Below are 23,795 nucleotides of genomic sequence, written 5' to 3'. Positions count from 1 at the left end.
TAGAATGTAGGTGTGGGGAACTGGAAGCGAGGATGAATAGAGAGAAGGTGTGTGGGATGACAGAGAGATCACAAAGGGAGCGAGAGACAGAGAGAAACACACCAGGGGTGAAGATGGTGTCAGGAGAGAAAAGTGAAAAGAAAAAGGGACAGTTAAATGAAAAAATAGGATCTGGAGATGGTGGAGAACAGTGACATTTAAAGAGGATCTGGAGATGGTGGAGAACAGTGACATTTAAAAAGAGGATCTGGAGATGGTGGAGAACAGTGACATTTAAAGAGGATCTGGAGATGGTGGAGAACAGTGACATTTAAAGAGGATCTGGAGATGGTGGAGAACAGTGACATTTAAAGAGGATCTGGAGATGGTGGAGAACAGTGACATTTAAAGAGGATCTGGAGATGGTGGAGAACAGTGACATTTAAAAAGAGAATCTGGAGATGGTGGAGAACAGTGACATTTAAAAAGAGGATCTGGAGATGGTGGAGAACAGTGACATTTAAAAAGAGGATCTGGAGATGGTGGAGAACAGTGACATTTAAAGAGGATCTGGAGATGGTGGAGAACAGTGACATTTAAAAAGATGGCATTGCACTCAGGTGCCACATTCAGGGCCCTGGGAATATAAATGAACTTACAAAGAATGCAGAACTCTGTACACACAAACTAGTGCATTGCATTTATAATCTTGATACTTTTAACTAAACAACACTCATCCAAATGACAGTATCTACACACAAAAATAACTAGGCAGTAAATTCAGCTTTCAACCCTGGATAAATAAAAGAGCAGGAAAAACGTGTTATGAGAGTGATGTGCTTTGATACTCTCTCCCTCCCTAGATGATAGCTGGCCTAGCAGATTCATTAACCTCTGGAGTTGCCCCCACAGACCCAGGCAGAGAGAGGCATGTCTCCAAGCTCAGCCTCTGCCTTTGATTTCTCACTTACCACTGGCAGGCCAGTTAGCCAGCTCCATCCACTCCACTGAAATAATTGCCTCTTCTAACGATGCTCTCTTAAAATAATGTAAATAGCAGTGTCCATGTTTCAAAGACACCTGTAAGCTTCTTGAAGACACAGTAAACAGACAGCGACTGACTATCCAAAAGGTAATTTAATGTATATTCCCCATTCTGAAATGAATGTCTTTTGCTTTCATTCTTTTCAGCTGAAATGCTATGTAGATATTTCTGTTTGTAATAAATAGCCTACATGTTTAGGCCTAGTCACTTTCCAGGGAAAAGGTATTGTACATCTTTTGGAGAACAGTGGAAAACCGGGGTAAGTCAAATCAAAATATGATTACATTTCCAATTAACAATTTTGACACAAGACAGAGTTTGGATTTACGCAGCTGATTACAAAAAGTCAACAGTTATCGTACATAACCTCATGAAGCTGGTTTGTCACCTGGAATGCATTTCAATTAACAAGCTTGCCTTGTTAAAAGTTCATTTCTGGAATTTGTTTCCTCAATGTGTTTGAGCCAATCAGTTGTGTTGTGACAAGGTAGTATACAGAAGATATCCCCATTTGGTAAAAGTCCATATTATGGCAAGAACAGCTCAAATAAGCAAAGAGAAATGACAGTCCATCATTACTTTAAGACATGAAGGTCAGTCAATACGGAAGATATCAGAGTTACCAGCCTCAGAAACTGCAGCCCAAATAAATGCCTCACAGAGTTCAAGTAACAGGTCCATCTCAACATCAACTGTTCAGAAGAGAATAAGGCCTTCGTGGTCAATTTGCTGCAAAGAAACCACTACTAAAGGACACCAATAAGAAGAATAAGAGACTTGCTTGTGCCAAGAAACACATTACACCGGTGGAAATCTGTCCTATGGTCTGGAGTCCAAATTGGATATTTTTGGTTCCAACCGCCGTGCCTTTGTGAGATGCGGTGTGGGTAAAACGGATGATCTCCACATGTGTATTTCCCACCGTAAAGCATGAAGGAGGAGGTGTTATGGTGTGGGGGTGCTTTGTTGGTGACACTGTCTGTGACTTATTTTGAATTCAATGCACACTTAACCAGCATGGCTACCACCACATCCTGCAGCGATACACCATCCCATCTGGTTTGGGCTTAGTGGGACTATCATTTGTTTTCCAACAGGACAATGATCCAACACACCTACAGGCTGTATAAGGGCTATTTTACCAAGAAAGAGAGTGATGGAGATCTGCATCAGATGACCTGGCCTCCACAATCCCCCGACCTCAACCAAATTGAGATGGTTTGGGATGAGTCGGACCGCAGAGTGAAGGAAAAGCAGCCAGCAAGTGTTCAGCATATGTGGGAACTCCATCAAGACAGTTGGAAAAGCATTCCAGGTGAAGCTGATTGAGAGAATGCCAAGAGTGTGCAAAGCTGTCTTCAAGGCAAAGGGTGGCTACTTTGAAGAATCTCAAATATAATATAGATTTAGATTTGTTTAACACTTTTTTGATTACTACATGATTCCATGTGTTATTTCATAGGTTTGATGTCTTCACTGAAAATAGTAAAAATAAAGAAAAACCTTTTGAATGAGTAGGTGTTCTAAAATTTTTGACCGGTAGTGTAGGCCTATATTACACCACAATGAGAGATTTTATAGACCTTTTTTAAAGCATGGATTTGGGTCACAACCAGTTACTATAACAAGCAACATCTTAATGGTTATAAAACAGTGATTAATGGCCTGGGATGGTTAAAATGATCTAGTAAAAATGCCAATGCTTTATAATCCAGTCATTGATAGTAAAAATAGCTACTTACAACATATCTAACAGTCAAAATAGTGATATTCAGAATGATCACATGATAATTCCACGAGACTATTCACTTCAGTAATTTACTGTGAGGTGTTCATTGGTTATTGTTGTGCATACGAAGTACTTTTCTTATTACAGCACTTGGGAGAAATTGGTTAAAATACCATCATACCTAAATGGATTAAAAACCAACACTGCTAAAATTATCCAATGGGAGAATATGTTAAATACTTTGTCACCGTTTCATGGAATGTCTGAGCTAAAAGGACAGAAAAATACAAAGCATGTTCAACTTGGCTAAACACAAATGAGTGGGATGAATATAGGTGGTATCATTTTTTTCATCACATGACAGACACACACTGAGCCCCATGCTGTGCTGCCTGCATAACAATAAGCAGTATGCTTTGAGACATGTAGGGCTCTGGGGGCTTTTGAGTCCATTGACATATGCAAGTCGTGTCTCCCCCATCGTACAGTTCCAACTGTGTTTCGGCCGTCACGGAGGAGAGCAATTAAATAGCCTCCCCACAACAATCAATGAATTCAGAGGCAAATACCTCACCTCAGAGATAGGACAATCAATAATCACAACAGTAGTGCCTAGTAAAGGCATCCAGAAGCTCTATCAGGACTCAGTAAACATGGATTCAAAAAGCATATATAGCAATACATCCACACACAACAGCCTACAAAGCTAGTTAAAGTTGTGAAATCCACTGACATCTTTTGAAAACTAAAAGGGAATATGAAAACCAAAATGAGCATGCTCTTTAAGTCTCCCCAGCCAGCTAGCGAGCCAGCAGCCAGCCAAGCCAGGTCTCTGGGGCCAGATACAAATGGTGTGATGCAGCGCTACGAGAGATATCAGCGTTTGGTATCTAATCTCCTCGCCCTCCTAATGCACCCAGGAGTCTCTCTCTCCAGCAGCTGAGACAGAGAGGGGAGCTGACAGTTCAGAGAGCCAGCCAGGGCCAGGAGAGGAGGAGAGGAGCTGAATGTGTACCCGACAGTGATGCTGAAATTCACCTCCACCTAAATCTGCTTCTCCTCCGTTCCCAAAGGGATTCTCATTGGGCGGCCTGACACCAAAAATAAGAAATAAACGGCCTTCTTCGATAACATGTAGTCAAGGGGATTCAACAAAACAGCTCTCCTTTTCTTCTCCATCCATTTGTGGTGACTTTGATGAATGATGTAGCTCACTGCTTATGTTTAGAGCTCATCTGAAATGAATGGAACCAGACAGGAGCAAGCAGGCGCACTGCAGATACCGAGTCAGAAGTCCTATATAGACAGGAAAGTCTTGTTGGAACATTCCAGGTTATCGAATACAATAGCAAACAGTGATTTGCTGTTTCCAAAAGGTAAAAACAAGATAGGGAGAGATTTTGTTGTTTTATTACACATTTTCAACATAATTACAACCATGACTTAAAAGTACAGTTAATAGCTGGATTTTCTTTTTACATTTCCCTGTTATTCTTATACTCAGTCCTAGCATACCATGAGCTCCATCCTTGATGAGCCATCCTATTTAATGACTGCAGAATACCAGCCAATATCCTTCACAAGAACAGAACGCCAGATAAATAAAAGACACCCGTCCTACTTTTTCATTCCATCCATTTAAAATATAACACTTCTGCGAACTCTGAGACAGAGACTTTCTCTCTGTCCTTGAAAAGCACAGAACACCATCCGGCTTTTCAAGAGTCTCTCTGGATGCCACACCAGTGGCGCCTTTGACAGTGTGGCTGTAGAGACAGCGCAGCGATGAGTTTGACGTGCCATATTAAAAAGAATAACAGCCATGAAAAGTGTCACATTTGATTAGCCGAAACACATCAACCATCTGCAGAAAAGTCCCCAGACAATCTGAGAGGGTGAATATGACGTCCTGATAATAATTTATCTGCAGCAGGATGTATAATATCTTGTAGCTAAATGTATTTCCCTTCTAAACATTGTCCTCCATTGATGAAAAAGCCTGGCCAGCTAAAGTGATGACAAGTTTAATCACGTCTAACAACTGGTGGGGATAAGCTAGCTATTAACTGTTCATCACAGCAGTGCACTACACTCCAAAAATGCAGACATGAATCTAAACTTGTGTGTCACTGCACCGAGTAACCCTATGGTCATTATCTTTTAATATCACACCAACATCTCACACTCACTCTCCCCTCCCCCCTCTTCATCTTATTCATTTGAGGAGCTGCCAGGTTGTTTTCCAGTCTGACAGTTCAAGACAAGCGTGAACTTCACCACTGACACAGGACAGCTTTGCACCTGTCACAGCTTGTCTTGCTGAGGGGGAGCAGGTGCCTCTGCTGGTTATGGCAGACACAGAGATGTCTATGGAGTCTACTTTAAAAACCCTATAAAACCTCTTAGCACCTCCCCAAGACCCCACAGCTAGTCAGACAGGGGTTTATGGATCTGACAGATTTGAGATGCATAGGGAAATGTTGATTTGTTTCAGATGATAGATGCTCACCTGTTTTCCTGGTTTAGAATGACAAATACCCCACAAGCATAAAATATGCCTTAATGTTATGGTATTGTATAATTGTGTATGATATGATAGCCAGATGGCGATCTAATTACATGTAGCAAAAGCCCTATTTGGTGTAATGAACATATCATTATTGAACGGTCTGTCCTTGGATAAAGCACCCATCTAATAACAAAGTAACTGGGTAGAGACAGCACCCAAAGGGAGATGCTGGCATTAGCTCTGAGCTCCAGGAGGTGTGTGCAGTCAAGCAATACAAAACCACCAAAAAAATGTAATTTACTATTCTACATTACTGATAGGTGCAAGCCATCCAGCCCAGCAGCCTTTTGAAATACCAAGTAGCCCCTCAAAGGTTTCTGACAGCAATTAGAGGGACTGGTGAAAGACAGACACACTGAATATGAAAGACAGGAGCTCTGCATCACTGGCAGACAGCAAAAATAACACTACTGGTTGGTATTCAAATGATGCTGTGAATAACATGCGACATGCGTGCAGATATCAATTCCCTGTAGTAATGCTTGGTCGTCAAATAGCCTGTCCTACTAAACTGCTCACAGTTATTCCAACGTTTCTACATGTTTATCTGCTCTTGTTGTGTAAAATGCAGCCTTGTATATCATTAAAACTATGAAAATATCATAACACCATGAGACACATTGTAAATACACAGAGAAACAGAGTGAGTCTCCTGTGTATTCCCATCTCCCCCTCTGGGTTAGTCAGTCCACTCCTAGAATGAGATGATTGAACAGCATTGCTGGGTCTCCATTCACCCACTGTGCGTGAACTAGCCGCTCCACAGCAGCATAATTAGGGCTGGTCACTTCACAGAAATAGAGACATTATAATGGATGTCCCTGTCTCAACATGGCCCCAGGCTGGCCTTCTAATTGAGCCAGGCCTCTGATATGATGTATGGGAACATGGTGAATGGTTAACGTTGTATTTCCACCATGATAACATTGTTTTTTTTTTAACACTGTGTAGGCTACCAAACTGAATAATACTGGAAGCCAGCCTACATACTTTCAATAGCTACATACTGTAAGCAAAGCAGTTACATGAATATGGATCTCTATTGTTTGTACTGATGTGACCCAAATCCATCTCAATGTGTTTTTCTTCAAACCCTTGAATGTTGTCTAATGCTGATAATGGGAGTAATAATTTGTTGGTGCCCATCAGCCATGTGATACTGATGTCAAAACCTATGAATCATCAAGAGTGGGCAAAGTAGTTTCCATGATGGTGAAGTGTCCAACTCAGTGCATATGACTGTTGTTTAATGATGACTTCAGACCTAATACTGACAAAAAAGGAGGAGCTTCAGACCTTATAAAAGCTATTTATCACACTCAAAATAATGTTGTGTGTGGCTTGTCCTTATAAACAAAAGAGATATTATACTGAAAAAGGAGGAGCTTCAGACCTTACAAAAGCTATTTATCACACTCAAAAAACATACATACATACATACATACATACATACATACATACATACATACATACATACATACATACATACATACATACATACATACATACATACATACATACATACACATATATACAGTTGAAGTCAGAAGTTTACATACATACACCTTAGCCAAATACATACATTTAAACTCAGTTTTTCACAATTCCCTGTCTTAGGTCAGTTAGGATCACCAATTTATTTTAAGGATGTGAAATGTCAGAATAATAGTAGAGAGAATGATTTATTTCAGCTGATATTTCTTTCATCACACTCCCAGTGGGTCAGAAGTTTACATACTCTCAAATAGTATGCCTTTAAAAAGTGTGCCTTTAAATTGTTGAGCTTGAAGCCTCCCGGGTGGCGCAGTGGTCTAGGGCACAGCATCACAGTGCAAGCTGTGCCACCAGAGACTCTGGGTTCGCACCCAGGCTCTGTCGCAGCCGGCCGCAACCGGGAGGTCCGTGGGGCGATGCACAATTGGCCTAGTGTTTGACCGGTAAGGATATCCTTGTCTCATCGCGCACCAGCGACTCCTGTGGCAGGCCGGGCGCAGTGCACGCTAACCAAGGTTGCACGGTGTTTCTTGTTGTGGGTTGTGTTTTGGAGGACCTTCGTCTCTCAACAAAGTCAAGGTATTGGAGTGGCCTCAGGTCTTTGTGATGGCCACTCCATTACCTTGACTTTGTTGTCCTTAAGCCATTTTGTCACAACTTTGGAAGTATGCTTGTGGTCATTGTCCATTTGGAAGACCCATTTGCGACCAAGCTTTAACTTCCTGACTGATGTCTTGAGATGTTGCTTCAATATATCCACATAATTTTCCTCCTCATGATGCCATCTCTTTTGTGAAGTGCACCAGTCACTCCTGCAGCAAAGCACCCCCACAACATGATGCTGCCACCCCCGTGCTTCACGGTTGGGATGGTGTTCTTCGGCTTGCAAGCGTCCCCCTTTTCCTCCAAACATAAGGATGGTCATTATGGCCAAACAGTTCTATTTTTGTTTCATCAGCCAGAGGACATTTCTCCCAAATGTAAGATTTTGTCCCCATGTGCAATTTTTTATGGCAGTTTTAGAGGTGGCTTCTTCCTTGCTGAGCAGCCTTTCAGGTTATGTCGATAAAAGTACTTGTTTACCTGTGGATATAGACACTTTTGTACCTGTTTCCTCCAGCATCTCCACAAGGTCCTTTGCTGTTGTTCTGGGATTGATTTGCACCTTTCGCACCAAAGTACATTAATCTCTAGGAGACAGAACGTGTCTCCTTCCAGAGCGGTATGACGGCTGCATGGTCCCATGGTGTTTATACTTGCGTACTATTGTTTGTACAGATGAACGCGGTACCTTCAGGCATTTGTAAATTGTTCCCAAGGATGAAGCAGACTTGTGGAGGTATACCATTTTCTTCTGAGGTCTTGGCTGATTTGTTTTGATTTTCCCATGATGTCAAGCAAAGGGGCACTGATTTTGAAGGTAGGCCTTGAAATACATCCACAGGTACATCTCCAATTGACTCAAATGATGTCAATTAGCCTATCAGAAGCTTCTAAAGCCATGACATCATTTTCTGGAATTTTCCAAACTACTTAAAGGCACAGTCAACTTAGTGTATATAAACTTCTGACCCACTGGAATTGTGATACAGTGAATTATAAGTGAAATAATCTGTCTGTAAACGATTGTTGGAAAAATGACTTGTGTCATGCACAAAGTAGATGTCCTAACCAACTTGCCAAAAGTATAGTTTGTTAAGAAGAAATTTGTGGAGTGGTTGAAAAACAAGTTAATGACTCCAACCTAATGTATGTAAACTTCCGACTTCAACTGTGTGTGTGTGTGTGTGTGTGTGTGTATATAGTATATATATATATATATATATATATATATATATATATATATATATATATATATATATATATATATATATATATATATATATATATATATATATATACATACATACACACACATATATATATATACATACACACACACATTTTTTTTTTTTTAACATGTGGCTTGTCCTTATAAACAAAGAGGTATTATACTTCAGAAATTAACTCAAGCTGCTGTCTTCGTCGGTTTGTTTTGGGACACCCATAGGGGTAAGCAAGCTATTTGGAGAAGCAAATATCAGCTGGACTCCACTAAAGCAAATCAACACGACTCCACTCCTCATGCTGACGGCCAACAGATGAGCCCAGCCAAGCCCTCCCCAGGAGGTCTGCAATGGCCACCACAGCAGTCATGTGTTTAATGTGAGACAAGATTGCTCACTCTTCCAACCAGAGCCCAGAAATTTCCCTCCATCCACTCATCTTAATATCAAGATTGGAGGAAATATGGTTCAGGGAAAGCCAGAAAATCAGTGACTCCCAGAGATACTGGCATGAAAGGGACATAAGAGAGACTCTCTGACTCCGTATCGCCAATTGAAAGGCAAATAGTTTCTTCTCCAAAGTGCTCTGGGGATATGTTTGACCAGAGACATAGGACATGAAAGGGAAATAGTTTCTTCTCCAAGGTGCTCTGGGGATATGTTTGACCAGAGACATAGGACATGAAAGGGAAATAGTTTCTTCTCCAAGGTGCTCTGGGGATATGTTTGACCAGAGACATAGGACATGAAAGGGAAATAGTTTCTTCTCCAAGGTGCTCTGGGAATATGTTTGACCAGAGACATAGGACATGAAAGGGAAATAGTTTCTTCTCCAAGGTGCTCTGGGGATATGTTTGACCAGAGACATAGGACATGAAAGGGAAATAGTTTCTTCTCCAAGGTGCTCTGGGAATATGTTTGACCAGAGACATAGGACATGAAAGGGAAATAGTTTCTTCTCCAAGGTGCTCTGGGGATATGTTTGACCAGAGACATAGGACATGAAAGGGAAATAGTTTCTTCTCCAAGGTGCTCTGGGGATATGTTTGACCAGAGACATAGGACATGAAAGGGAAATAGTTTCTTCTCCAAGGTGCTCTGGGAATATGTTTGACCAGAGACATAGGACATGAAAGGGAAATAGTTTCTTCTCCAAGGTGCTCTGGGGATATGTTTGACCAGAGACATAGGACATGAAAGGGAAATAGTTTCTTCTCCAAGGTGCTCTGGGGATATGTTTGACCAGAGACATAGGACATGAAAGGGAAATAGTTTCTTCTCCAAGGTGCTCTGGGGATATGTTTGACCAGAGACATAGGACATGAAAGGGAAATAGTTTCTTCTCCAAGGTGCTCTGGGAATATGTTTGACCAGAGACATAGGACATGAAAGGGAAATAGTTTCTTCTCCAAGGTGCTCTGGGGATATGTTTGACCAGAGACATAGGACATGAAAGGGAAATAGTTTCTTCTCCAAGGTGCTCTGGGGATATGTTTGACCAGAGACATAGGACATGAAAGGGAAATGACGAGGAAAATATCTGTTCACTTTGAGGCGCTTACACTCCACAATAACCATCAGAACTGAGTACTCAGAGAGAAAACACATTGAATGACTGTTTGCTGACCCTACAGTTTGTACTGGGCTGTGTTTGAAGTGGGCAATCTGGAGAGAGAGGAAAGTGAAAGAGAAAGAGAGCAAAAGAGAGAAATGGTTGTATCAGGAAGACTGTAATAGGGGCCCTGCTCATTCAAGTACTTTGTGCTCCTTATGCTGCTGGACATTATGGTCAACCCACTGCTACTGTAGGATAAATGGTGGTAGGCTATATAGAACCAAAAATAGTTAAATGGTTCGCTTCATATAACTCCCTCAAAATACACACACAACAGTTGTTGTTTATTTGTTGTGTAATTACTTTACATCTAAACGTCTAATATATATCCTCCCACTCAAATAACAGAGTGAATAGGAAGTGTGTCATTTGGAGCAGCTTATACAGCCTGGTCTCAGGGTAACCTGGTCAGGCTTTGGCCTCAGTCCCCTTCCCAGCAGAGGGACATCTGTCCCAGGAGGATTCCTCCTGGCTGGGCCTGGCAGGGAGAGGAGAAGTGTTGATACCAGCCCAGCCCTGCCAGGGCCCCACCGCTGAGAGCAGGTCAGAGACCAGCCTGTCAGCCTATCCTTCTCAGCATGAGCCTGGCTAATGAATAGTCAACACAAACTGCTGAGGCTAAAGCAGAAGTTAGTTGAGGGCTCGAGCAAAGAGCAGAGAGAGGACATAGACGTTTGGTGGCTGTTTGTTTGTTTTATAGCAGCCCTAACTATTGTTGAAGAGGAAATTCCATTTATTCAATGGCCTATTGGGTTGAAATAATGTTACTGTTACAGTGGGGCAAAAAAAGTATTTAGTCAATTGTGCAAGTTCTCCCACTTAATAAGATGAGAGAGGCCTGTAATTTTCATCATAGGTACACTTCAACTATGACAGACAAAATGGAGAAAAAAAAATCCAGAAAATCACATTGTAGGATTTTTTAATGAATTTATTTTCAAATTATGGTGGAAAATAAGTATTTGGTCACCTACAAACAAGCAAGATTTCTGGCTCTCACAGACCTGTAACTTCTTCTTTAAGAGGCTCCTCTGTCCTCCACTTGTTACCTGTATTAATGGCACCTGTTTGAACTTGTTATCAGTATAAAAGACACCTGTCCACAACCTCAAACAGTCACACTCCAAACTCCACTATGGCCAGGACCAAAGAGCTGTCAAAGGACACCAGAAACAAAATTGTAGACCTGCACCAGGCTGGGAAGACTGAATCTGCAATAGGTAAGCAGCTTGGTTTGAAGAAATCAACTGTGGGAGCAATTATTAGGAAATGGAAGACATACAAGACCACTGATAATCTCCCTCGATCTGGGGCTCCACGCAAGATCTCACCCCGTGGGGTCAAAATGATCACAAGAACGGTGAACAAAAATCCCAGAACCACACGGGGGACCTAGTGAATGACCTGCAGAGAGCTGGGACCAAAGTAACAAAGCCTACCATCAGTAACACACTACGCCGCCAGGGACTCAAATCCTGCAGTGCCAGACGTGTCCCCCTGCTTAAGCCAGTACATGTCCAGGCCCGTCTGAAGTTTGCTAGAGAGCATTTGGATGATCCAGAAGAAGATTGGGAGAATGTCATATGGTCAGATGAAACCAAAATATAACTTTTTGGTCAAAACTCAACTCGTCGTGTTTGGAGGACAAAGAATCCTGAGTTGCATCCAAAGAACACCATACCTACTGTGAAGTATGGGGGTGGAAACATCATGCTTTGGGGCTGTTTTTCTGCAAAGGGACCAGGACGACTGATCCGTGTAAAGGAAAGAATGAATGGGGCCATGTATCGTGAGATTTTGAGTGAAAACCTTCCATCAGCAAGGGCATTGAAGATGAAACGTGGCTGGGTCTTTCAGCATGACAATGATCCCAAACACACCGCCGGGCAACGAAGGAGTGGCTTCGTAAGAAGCATGTCAAGGTCCTGGAGTGGCCTAGCCAGTCTCCAGATCTCAACCCCATAGAAAATCTTTGGAGGGGGTTGAAAGTCCGTGTTGCCCAGCAACAGCCCCAAAACATCACTGCTCTAGAGGAGATCTGCATGGAGGAATGGGCCAAAATACCAACAACAGTGTGTGAAAACCTTGTGAAGACTTACAGAAAACGTTTGACCTCTGTCATTGCCAACAAAGGGTATATAACAAAGTATTGAGAAACTTTTGTTATTGACCAAATACTTATTTTCCACCATAATTTGCAAATTAATTAATTAAAAATCCTACAATGTGATTTTCTGGATTGTTTTCCCTCATTTTGTCTGTCATAGTTGAAGTATACCTATGATGAAAATTACAGGCCTATCTCATCTTTTTAAGTTGGAGAACTTGCACAATTGGTGGCTGACTAAATACTTTTTTGCCCCACTGTTTATTCATGATCTGTATACACTGTTGGCTCTCAGTATCTCAGTCTCTACGTGGTTGTTTTCTTTCCTCTTTAGCACTTCATTGATTAATGTCATTGATTGACTAGATAAAACCCCCTCTGGATATTCCTGGCCTAAATGAGGATTTAATTGAAAAGTAACAACCAAAACAGTTGTTGATGCAGACTGCATAATTCAGAAAATCTGTAGTGAATTACAAATATTTTTACTTTCACTATGTGATTTTCAGCTTCGGGAAATGCTAACCGACTCTCTGTCAACAGCAGGGGCACTATAATACTTAACCCACCTTGGAGTCCTCCAGGTCTAGTGTGCCCCACCCCTGCTTTGTGCTAAGTCCCTGTCACATTTAGGTAAGAGGCAGTGGGAGAGTCATGCACCTGTAGAGGTGTTTGTCAGCCTGGTTTGTCTGGGTCCAGCCCACTGGCCAGAGGTTGACCCACACACCCTGGAGGAGCAGGTAATGAGCTGCTCACACCCTGATGAGGGGCTCAACTTTTTTTCTGCACATTCATTTTTGGACACCAAGATGCTTCCCGTTTTTAAACTGGTTTACCCAATGATGTTTTACCAGGGCAACATATTCCATGGTGGAATATCAGGCAGTTTTCCTCCCTCTGCTTTTCCTTGGATTAAAAGTTAATGAGTCAGAGGGATCTCACTTCTGTCACTGATCACACAACTCAATCAGAGAAATGATACCATGCATGTTATCATACTAGTATCTGCTAGTAATACCAGTGGGCACAATGGTGATGGTAGAAGAAGATTTGGCAGAAGTAAGCCTCTGATATTCACTTTGTTATAGGGGATCATCTATAGGGTATCTTGCTCAAGGGCATGGAGGCACTTAGCCCCACACGCAATCTTTTCTTCTCGACAGTCCATTTTTCTACCCATGCCAAACGTCTGCCCACACATCTGCTGAGCTGACAGCCAAGCAGTTGGGATCCCAAACACAAGATGATAAAGCCAGACAATACACATTTAGCTGAATGATGCAATTGTAAAATAGACAAGAGGAAGCCAGATACAGTGTTGGTGCAACATCAGAGTATGAGTCTCCAGCACAGATATTTTGGCCCTCCAGCTAAGTAAGTCTTTTGACTTATTTGCATTGTTGCGGGGGAACGAACGAAGGGGCCTCCTTCACCAAACTAAAGTTGGCACTATGCATTCAGGCTGGTAGCGTTCTCCTGGCATCCGCCAAACCCAGATTCTGTCAGACTGCCAGATGGCAAAGCGTGATTCATCACTCCAGAGAAAGTGTTTCCACTGCGCCAGAGTCCAAAGGCGGCAAGCTTTACACCACTCCAGCCGACACTTGGCATTTCGCATGGTGACCTTAGGCTTGGGTGCGTCTGTTTGTCAGTGGAGATTGCATGGCTGTGTGCTCGATTTTATGCACGTCAGCAATGGGTGTGGCTGAAATAACCGAATCCACTAATTGAGCGTGTCCACATACTTTTGTAGATACAGTGTATTTCTGCTTCCACTCTTGTACTGCCATGAGCATTGTCAGTGTACTAAATATGAACTATTATTTGACAGAAAACGGTAGGCTATATAGATTTGACCATAACAAAATGTGGTTCAATAACTGCATTATTAGAACATGAATTAACCCAAGGCGCTTAACTGATATTAATGTACAAAATACATAGCTCATCCTCCTACCTCAGGTGTTCCCTTATAAAGAAAAACACCTTCGCATCACTTGCCTCCACTCTGAACACACTCTCTCCCTCTATACCAGCAGCATCTTCCTAGTGTTTACGGTTTCCTTTCTGAATTTTGCTCACTCATATCATTACAATTGAACCAAATGAAACATTAGAGCGCAGAAACATACCGTTCCCGGAGATGTGGTTCACTAACTCTGCGTGTCCACCTTGCCTTGTGGAGGCAGTAAGTTGGATGTAGAGTCCCATGTAATGTAAAGTCCCTACTATCACCCCAAAGGCACCCATCTCTTTTGTCTGAGATTCCAGTATTCTTTGCCACTCTCTCACATTAGGTGTAGTAAGTTTACAAAATAAAATCCAGTTAACGTGTTGTAACAGTTTGAGACTAAAGCACCGGTCGCTGATTAGAAGCGGTGTGATGGTGCAGCCGCCCGCTAGTTCAAGTCGCTGATATGTCTCCTCAGCTTGATCGGCTTTGGATGCGACTGAGGGAGATTTTCCTTCACACAAAAAGGGGAGTGCCTTGGCTTGCAATGGGGAATATCAATTAGACGGAATGATCTGAGCGAGTGATTTATTGAATAAACTTTTACAAGACTGTAATTCTTAGAGCTGTAGAACCATCCGTCATTGACAAACTATCCGTCTGAACTGCATTAGCATAAAGACACACGATGCAAAGCGGAAGAAAAAAAAAGACAATTGACGTAACAAAAGTACTTGGTCAATTAAGCCTGTTGGATATCAACAGGTGGACGATTAATTAATGTCTTTGCCTTCATCAGCGACATGTTGCTAATCTCAATTCGAAGGCAAGTTTTAATGCGATTCAAAAATCAATAATGTTATGACTGGTGTATTTAGGTTTTGGAGGTCTGACTGCATGCTGTGTGGTATTGCGCTCATATGATCCCCCTAAAGCGAGTGACAGAAACATCCTATCACTGCTTTGCTATCATCAAACATTCCATGCGCCGCAAAACTCAAGCAATGTTAATGTCAATGTTAATGTAGGCAGCTCCGCATGACCGTTAATATGGAATTTGAGAAAGAGGTATACTGAGGGCAATTTATAGTTTTGGGAGGAAATATTTTCCTGATCGTCAAGCCTAACATAGGCTATTGTCTCCGGTTTGGTCGTAAAAGCACACAAAGGCATCAATGCCATTTCAGCACCATGGACAGCACCAAATGAACAGGATGCGCTCTGCACCCCGAATGCAGCTGCACACATAGTGAACAGACTATGGGATAGCATAGCACCATTGGGAATGGAATTGCTTAAATGATCTTCTCCATAGAAATATAATAAGTAACACACTATGTAAATATTCTGTTGCAGCCAGGAACATTGAGCATGTATTTCTTCTCATTAACTTTGTCTTATCATGTTTAGAGATAGTGTTATTTATTTTGTTTTAATAGCCATTCAAGGCAAACGGTCTAGAACAAGAATCTGTAAACCAGGATTGAAGAACACTGCTACAGAATTTAACTAAAGATCATGTGGTTAATAATGGTAATTCAGTGTCCATTCCATGAGATAGCTCCTTTACCATGAAAAGTGTAATGATTTAAGGGTCTTACATTGAATCTTCCACCAGAACCCAATATATTAAATAACATTCAAGATACAGTTTGTCTTCCCACCCTGTACACTAAGGAAGCAGGGACAAAAATCACAGCACAGTTCTATTCAATCACTTGTAAAACACAATTATTCTACCTCCTCTCAGCTGTGAAAATTCTGTACAGCAACTGTTAACACGGAGGCATCATAATCACTGATAAGAGATACATAGGGTGTGTTCCTTAGAATACAATATGCAAATGACCATTCTCTAGTTATAAGCAATATTAGAGCGTAGGTTGCAGAGCAGCTGTTACGCTGTTGGAGAATGGCCTCCTATGTCTCCTCCCCGTCGTGACGCCGCCACAGCAACCCGAGACATGAGTGATTGGCATGGCAAGATTGCTCCCACATGCTCTTGACAAGCATCACTATGGTGATGTCCTTGAGTCTCTGCATGAGCCTGGGCCGGTGGCTCGCTCTCATTTGCATGTTAAGTTCGATGCTGTGGCAAAGAGAGCATCAATAAAAATGCACTCCCTCATATGACACCCCCGATCACATATGGCCTCTAACGCATCACACACACGCACACAAACAGGATTTATTAAAACTACTTTAAGATTCTAGTTACCAGGGAGATGGCAGTAATTGAGCGTGAAAAGTGTTGGGATATCTTGTAAATCCATGACCTACTGCACCAGCAGAGCATTAGACTGAACAGCTGTGAGCAATATGAAGCATTCCATTTCTAAAACTGAATTTTTTATGTAAACATCTATGCTGAGGAAAGTGGCATTAGGTGAGCATGGGGCATAAGCACTGAAGAGTAAACAAAGACATGGGACAGAAAGCTGTACTATTGAAGAATAAGCATAATAATAGTCTGCATCACATTAGCCAGGAGGGAGATGTTTTGTATGAAAAGGCTCTTGCAGGCCTTGAATTTGAGGGAGGAGAGAGAATGGTCTGTGCCCAATGTAGCTGTGTGTGCTATTCTGCTTCCTTCAATAACGGCAGAATTGCATGAAATCCCTCGTTACTCTCCCAAGGACAGTGCAGACAAGGTAGTGTGGGTTGACAAGGATTTTCACACATTTACACATGATCAAACCACAGAGCCCACATATAGGAATGTTTTCCAAGCACATATTATTTATATTTTAAAGCAAAAATGTTACTTTTGTTTTGTTTTCTTTTAATAAGATGTGCGAACAAAGCCAACCCGGCCTATTCCACTGGGATTCACTGGGAAATAATATGAAAATCCATGGTGCAGTATGATACCGGGGCATTTATGCCATCATGGGAATCCCAGGCATCAGACCACATTACCACTCTATGTGCAGGATATGTCCCCCTGTGACTTCACAATCCAACTGCGGCAGACCTTCTGTATAGAAGAGGCATATATTCAGACATCATTCTCCCTTGAAGTGGAGATACAGAAAATGCCATGTTTAAAAACATTACATGTGTATACTTGAAATAATAATACCATCCTAGTCTTACCAGTTGATGGCAAAAGGCCTGAGAGTGGATGGCTAGGCATCCTTTAAGGTTGTATGTCATCATGCCCCTGGCCTACACTGGTCTTTCCTCAACCTCGCTTACTGCATATACAACCCTGCCAACAGTAACAAAAGTTGGAATGCCATGTAATTAATCTGCACAAAAAACTATGTAACAGAAATCTTTCTACCTTATAAGTCTTTTTCTCAAAATAATAACTGAAATGAGGTGTAAATGAGGGTTTTGTTTTCACACAAAAAAACATCTTATCCAGATAGGATTTTATTACCAAATGTTTATTATAAAACACACAACTCAAAACACCAAACATGTGCATCTGAAATAGTTGCAGCTCAAGACTGCGTATCTTTGTTAATATATTTTGAGTCACTATGGTCCATTACATGTTCCAGCCCAGAGAGAACAATCAATACACCTTCTCTGCACTTGCTGGACCCTGGTATCTTCTGTCTGAGTGTGTGGAGACCCCCCGTCCATGTCGAAGCTCTGACCGCTGGTCAGGTCACTCCCCCCAGTGGTTGGTTAGGGTTAGAAGTTCTCCAGCAGGTCCATGATCCTCTTCTGCTCGCTCTCTTTGAACTCCTCACTCTTCCCATCACCAATGTTTTCAGCATACTCTGAAAAAGACACACCCCCAAGTTGAGTTTGGCTGACTATGAGCTCTTCATGCAGTCTTCTTTTAATCAAACCTCTCCATGGGCATGGATCCTGTAATCCACACACATCAAGGGAACTCAACCCTAGGAGGATGTTCCTGAATTACAATGACACAACTCCCACTCTTTTCCTATCTCTCACATCCAACCCCAGCATTCGTGTGTGAACACAGAGCACACACCCAGTTCTCCATACGTGAGTAAAATAACCCAGGGTTTTGTACCAAGACCAGACTACAAAAAGGAGAGATTTGGAAAAGGCTGCAGTCTAGAAACCTAGAAAAATAATTGGTGGTATACCTTGTTTAAAAAAAAAACTGAAACTGTATCTCCAACCCGATGTTCTAGCCTGTCAATCCAGTGGTATCAGTGCAGTATACTGAATGTTTATTGCTACATCCCCTGACTTACACCTCATCTCTCAGGGTAACATAACTTCAGCTTTTATCCCCTGACTTACACCTTGTCTCTCAGGGGTACATAACTTCAGCCTATATCCCCTGACTTAAACCTCGTCTCTCAGGGGTACATAACTTCAGCCTATATCCCCTGACTTACACCTCATCTCTCAGGGGTACATAACTTCAGCTTTTATCCCCTGACTTACACCTTGTCTCTCAGAGGTACATAACTTCAGCCTATATCCCCTGACTTAAACCTCGTCTCTCAGGGGTACATAACTTCAGCCTATATCCCCTGACTTACACCTCATCTTTCAGGGGTACATAACTTCAGCCTATATCCCCTGCCTTACACCTCGTCTCTCAGGGGTACATAACTTCAGCCTATATCCCCTGACTTACACCTCATCTCTCAGGGGTACATAACTTCAGCCTATATCCCCTGACTTACACCTGATCTCTCAGGGGTAAATAACTTCAGCCTATATCCCCTGACTTACACCTCGTCTCTCAGGGGTACATAACTTCAGCCTATATCCCCTGACTTACACCTCGTCGCTCAGGGGTAATTAACTTCAGCCTATGTTCCCTGCCAACTCACACTACACTAGACACTTCTCTGATTGAGGCAAACTCACTGTGGAAATCCTGTCACACAGGCGTAGCCTCAAAGCAGCAGTCTATTTGTGAGTAATGTGAAGGAGAGTTTGCAGAGGCCAAGAGTAGGTAGCTCCCACTTGCACACTTGCAGGATTACCAGTTAAGCCCTGGGACCTTGAGAGAGGATTGCCCCAAAAAAACGTTATTTTAAAATGCCAGAAAATAAATAATACATTCGTTTTTCTGACAATGGCCTGGGGCAAGAGGAAAAACATGCCTCCAATAAAATTCTAGGGTGAATCACAAAAAGCCTGCACAGAGAAGACTAATCTCCTCATGAATTTCACTGTCCACAGCCACGACCATGAGCAGAAATTCAACACTAGACACAGTGGTATCAAGCAGTAACAAAAAAAAGGATTCCAAATTGTTTCTTGAAGTCCAACAGTCTACATCGTACCTTGCTCATTCAGCCCAAATGTGTGTGTGTGAGCTAGCAGGGTTCCCTAAGTAACCCACACAATCCCAACATCCCCTGGAATTAGCTTCAAGACAGACAGACTCACTATCCAGAACCACTGGCTGGCATTCTGAGGCACTCCTCCTGTCACCGCGGCAACCAGGCTGAGGGGAATATGGCGTGACAAACGCTGCCACCATTTGCCGGGTCACCAACTAGGGCTTCCTGCTCGGTCACAAATGTCAAACTTAATTTTCGTACAAGTCTCACTGTTGACAAGTAGGTTAATCATCCAAGGATATCTTGCAGAATGGAGAAACCTTTGAAAATGAATGACTCCTGACAATTTCATCTGACTCCTGACACTTTCAACTGTCACCTCTGATGTGTCACTGATGAGCTTACAAACTGAAGATAACAGGGAGTGCAGACTGCTGCAGTGCTTGTCAAGACACTGAAGAACTGCAATGCTACATTTCCACCAAGAACAACACGTTTAAATCTGTAGTTAGTAGTCTGGAAGACAGAGGACATGACAGTCACACACAACATGACCATGGGATCATTATGATTCTGGATGGCACCGTCCACCACACAGACTTCACAGGTTGGGCCCTTTTACTGAGCTTGCTGTCGATCTGAGTTAGTCTATTAGGCCACAGCTGGTGCTGGGTAATTTGAGAAAGCTACATTCTTAATTCCCCAACACAGTTTCATTGATACCTTGCTTTCACAGAACCTCCCAGACTGAGCTGAGGGCCAAAAAGCCCCATCCGGTGGGAGCGAGTCAGACAATAAGGTCATTTGACCCGGCATGGACACTGGGGCTGCTGGACAATAGAGGCCTGGACATACAGTGCCTTCGGAAAGTATTCATAGACTATTCCCCCCTCAAAATTACGTTACAGCCTTAATCTAAAATTGATTAAAAAAATGTTATCTTCAGAAATCTATACACAATACTCCACAATGAGAAAGCAAACAGGAATACCTTAAGTATTCAGACCCTTTGCTTTTGAGACTCAACAACAGGTGCATCCTGTTTCCATTGATCACCCTTGAGATGTTTCCACAAATTGGAGTCCACCTATGGCAAATTCAACTGGTTGGACATGATTTGAAAAGGTACACACCTGCCTATATAAAAGGTCCCTTAGTTGACAGTGCATGTCACAGCAAAAACCAAGCCATGGAGTTGAAGGAATTGTCTTTAGAGCTCTGAGACAGAATTGTGTTGAGACACAAATTTGGGGAAGGTTACCAAAAAATGTCTGCAGCATTGAAGGTCCTCAAAAACACAGTGGCCTCCATCATTCTTAAATGGAAGAAGTTTGGAACCACCAAGACCCTTCCTAGAGCTGGCCGCCCGGCCAAATTGAGCAATCGGGGGAGAAGGGCCTTGGTCAGGGATGTGACCAAGAACCCGATGGTCACTGACAGAGCTCTAGAGTTCCTCTGTGGAGTTCATCTGTGGAGAACATTCCAGAAGGACAACCTTCTCTGCAGCACTCCACTAATCAGGCATTTATGGTAGAGTGGCCACTTGGAGTTTACCAAAAGGCCCCTAAAGACTCTCAGACCATGAGAAACAAGATTATCTGGTCTGATGAAACCAAGATTTAACTATTTGGCCTGAATGCCAAGCATCACACCTGGAGGAAACTTGGCACCATCCCTACAGTGAAGCATGGTGGTGGCAGCATCATGCTGTGGGGATGTTTTCAGCGGCAGGGACTGGGAGACTAGTCAGGATCGAGGCAAAGATGAACGGAGTAAAGTAGAGAGAACTTTGATGAAAACCTGCTCCAGAGTGCTCAGGACCTCAGACTGGGGCGAAGCTTCACCTTCCAACAGGACAACGACCCGAAACACACAGCCAAGACAACGCAGGAGTCTCAATGTCCTTGAGTGGCCAAGCCAGAGCCCGGACTAAATGTAATATTGTAAATGTGATATTTCACTTATTTTTTGAATACATTGGCACCAAAAAATATATATACTGTTTTTGCTTTGTCATTATGGGGTATTGTGTGTAGATTTATGAGGGAAAAAAACTATTTATTCCATTTTAATAATTTTAGAATAATAATAACCTAACAAAACGTGGAAAAGTCAAGGGGTCTGAATACAATCCGAAGGCACTGTATATCCTGCACCATCTGGAGCAGACAGAATGTAATATGCCTAGGGTTTCCCAAACTTGGTCCCGGGGACCCCAATGGGTGCATGTTTTTTTTCTTCCCCCAAGCACTACACAGCAGATTCAAACAATCAATTGATCCTAAAGCTTTGAACATTTGAATCATCTGTGCAGTGTTAGAAAAAACCAAAACGTGCACCTCTTGGGATCCTGAGGACCGAGTTTGGCAAACGCTGGCCTAGTGTATAATGGAATAAAAGTGATTACATAAGTATTAATTAAAGAGCCATTGACATCCTCGCTGCATCTATTTAACCTTTTCATACTGCCATTTCCAATGCAGGAGTCAGCCTTTTAATTGGAGAGGTCAGGGGTGAGCGTCCCACTCTGTGGGCGCACACACACACACACACATCTGAGCATGAATATAAAGTGACTCGAGGGACAGGAGACCGGGGATGAGGGGCTCGTGCTGCAGATCAACATGACATTCGCTACCCTGTCCAGGCTGTGACACATGACGGATGGCTCCATTTACACCACTACATGTCACCAGGGCTGAAAGAGCCATGCAGTCCACAGCTTCCCAGTATTAGTTGACAATGACATACAAGTCAATAAATAACTGAAAATACAATAACATGAATATATCAACTAAAACCAGAGAGGACAGATGTATTTATGACCTTTAGGTGAAGAAGGAAAGAGTGAGGCTGTTAAATATACTAGTGTTGTATGGCTTCGGAGTAAATCCATGTCAGTGCTAGTCTCTCTGCCTCTAGCAGGGTGGGAAGTGGACTCTCACCTCTCATGATGTGCCGCACCACCTTGACAGAGCCTCCCCTCAGGTTGAGGATCTGATGCACCCTCTGCTGCAGCTGAGAGGAAAAAAGGAAAGACAGGGTCATGACTTTCACCGAATCCCTGATAACGGTAGCAGACTGTACACTGTGACATACAGTTACACTATTTCACTCAGAGGTTTCGCTAAGAAGATAACTAGAAGGTACCAGAAGCAGGAGCTGAATCTCCATATACATTGTGCATACAGACATCCTACCTGGGATATCCCAGAGTTGCTGATCTCCACCATGATATAACAGAGGAGCTGGAGGACAAACAGTCCAGCATCCAGCCTCCGTAGGTAGAACTCATCCTCCATCACATCATCCAGAATCTCACCACGTTTAACCATGTCCTGTCACACACACACACACACACACACACACACACACACACACACACAAAACACACACAAAAAGGGAGGGATAAAAATTGAAGGAATCATTCATTCAAGTGTTGTTTCTCAACCTTTGCACATTCAATTTCTTTATTGATCATGTCAACCCGCAAATCAATTGATTAAAGAGTTAAGTGGCTAGAGGATCTGCTCTGTTGGCATACACACCTACATAGTTATCAATCTTAACAAATCGGTCCGTATGCCAATAATGTATGGCTGTCAATGCACGACGGCCACATTAATCATCATTCTGAGCCATTGAAACAGACTGAGAAGGGGCTTCTAGTATGTGGTGCCTAACTCCTAACAATGACGACTTGACAGTGAAGAACTTCAACAGAACTCTGATGTGCATGTTAGCCATTACCCTGCTTCCAGCCCAGGTGGGGAACATGACAGTCGGCATTCTTTAATGGATATAATCACACTGCTGGACATTGGCCTCCTCCCTCAGGACTAAATCTCCTTTCAAGGGATATTCTGGCATCAGAACCCCTTGGAGAGGGAGTCATATTTCTGGCATGCACACAGCAGCAAAAGTGTGCTTTAGTAGACGAACAAAGGGCATCTAACAGGAAAATGAAATCGACACTCTATATATGCGCAAACAAATAGAGGATCCTTTAAAGGGGTTTGTGATGAAAACAAATTGCTCTTCAAAATGAGGAGCCAAAGGGTAATACTGTGTGCTTGACATTTAGATTCAAATACTGAAGCTGGTCTGTCTGTTGGTTTGAATTTGAAAGCATTACAACATTTAAGGGCTTCATCAATTCAAATAAATCATATCAAGACACATTCACGCTAGAAAAATGTACGACGTTAATCTTAAAATATCTTAAGTCTGTTTCACAGTATAAATT

At 42.4% G+C, this 23,795-nt stretch overlaps 2 protein-coding genes across 2 annotated transcripts in view; both read right to left on the bottom strand.

The window, feature by feature from the left end:
• Positions 1–15,042, bottom strand: part of LOC112244989 (V-set and transmembrane domain-containing protein 2-like protein) — a 33,084-nt gene extending 18,042 nt beyond the window's left edge. Inside the window, exon 1 of the mRNA XM_024412911.2 lies at positions 14,497–15,042. Within this exon, the coding sequence (XP_024268679.1) occupies positions 14,497–14,614 (118 nt within the window). The 5' untranslated portion in view covers positions 14,615–15,042. The remainder of the gene's footprint in view (positions 1–14,496) is intronic.
• A 2,644-nt stretch (positions 15,043–17,686) lies between these two features.
• Positions 17,687–23,795, bottom strand: part of LOC112244986 (beta-catenin-like protein 1) — a 40,951-nt gene continuing 34,842 nt past the window's right edge. The window contains exons 14-16 of the mRNA XM_024412908.2: positions 22,750–22,887; positions 22,495–22,567; positions 17,687–18,049 (exon numbers count right to left, since the gene is read on the bottom strand). Of these exons, the coding sequence (XP_024268676.1) occupies positions 17,961–18,049; positions 22,495–22,567; positions 22,750–22,887 (300 nt within the window). The 3' untranslated portion in view covers positions 17,687–17,960. The remainder of the gene's footprint in view (positions 18,050–22,494; positions 22,568–22,749; positions 22,888–23,795) is intronic.

This window comes from Oncorhynchus tshawytscha, linkage group LG16 (assembly GCF_018296145.1).
Source record: "Oncorhynchus tshawytscha isolate Ot180627B linkage group LG16, Otsh_v2.0, whole genome shotgun sequence".
NCBI lineage: Eukaryota > Metazoa > Chordata > Actinopteri > Salmoniformes > Salmonidae > Oncorhynchus > Oncorhynchus tshawytscha.
The sequence above is the reverse complement of the archived record's forward strand: the minus strand, read 5'-3'. Positions and strand labels throughout refer to the sequence as shown.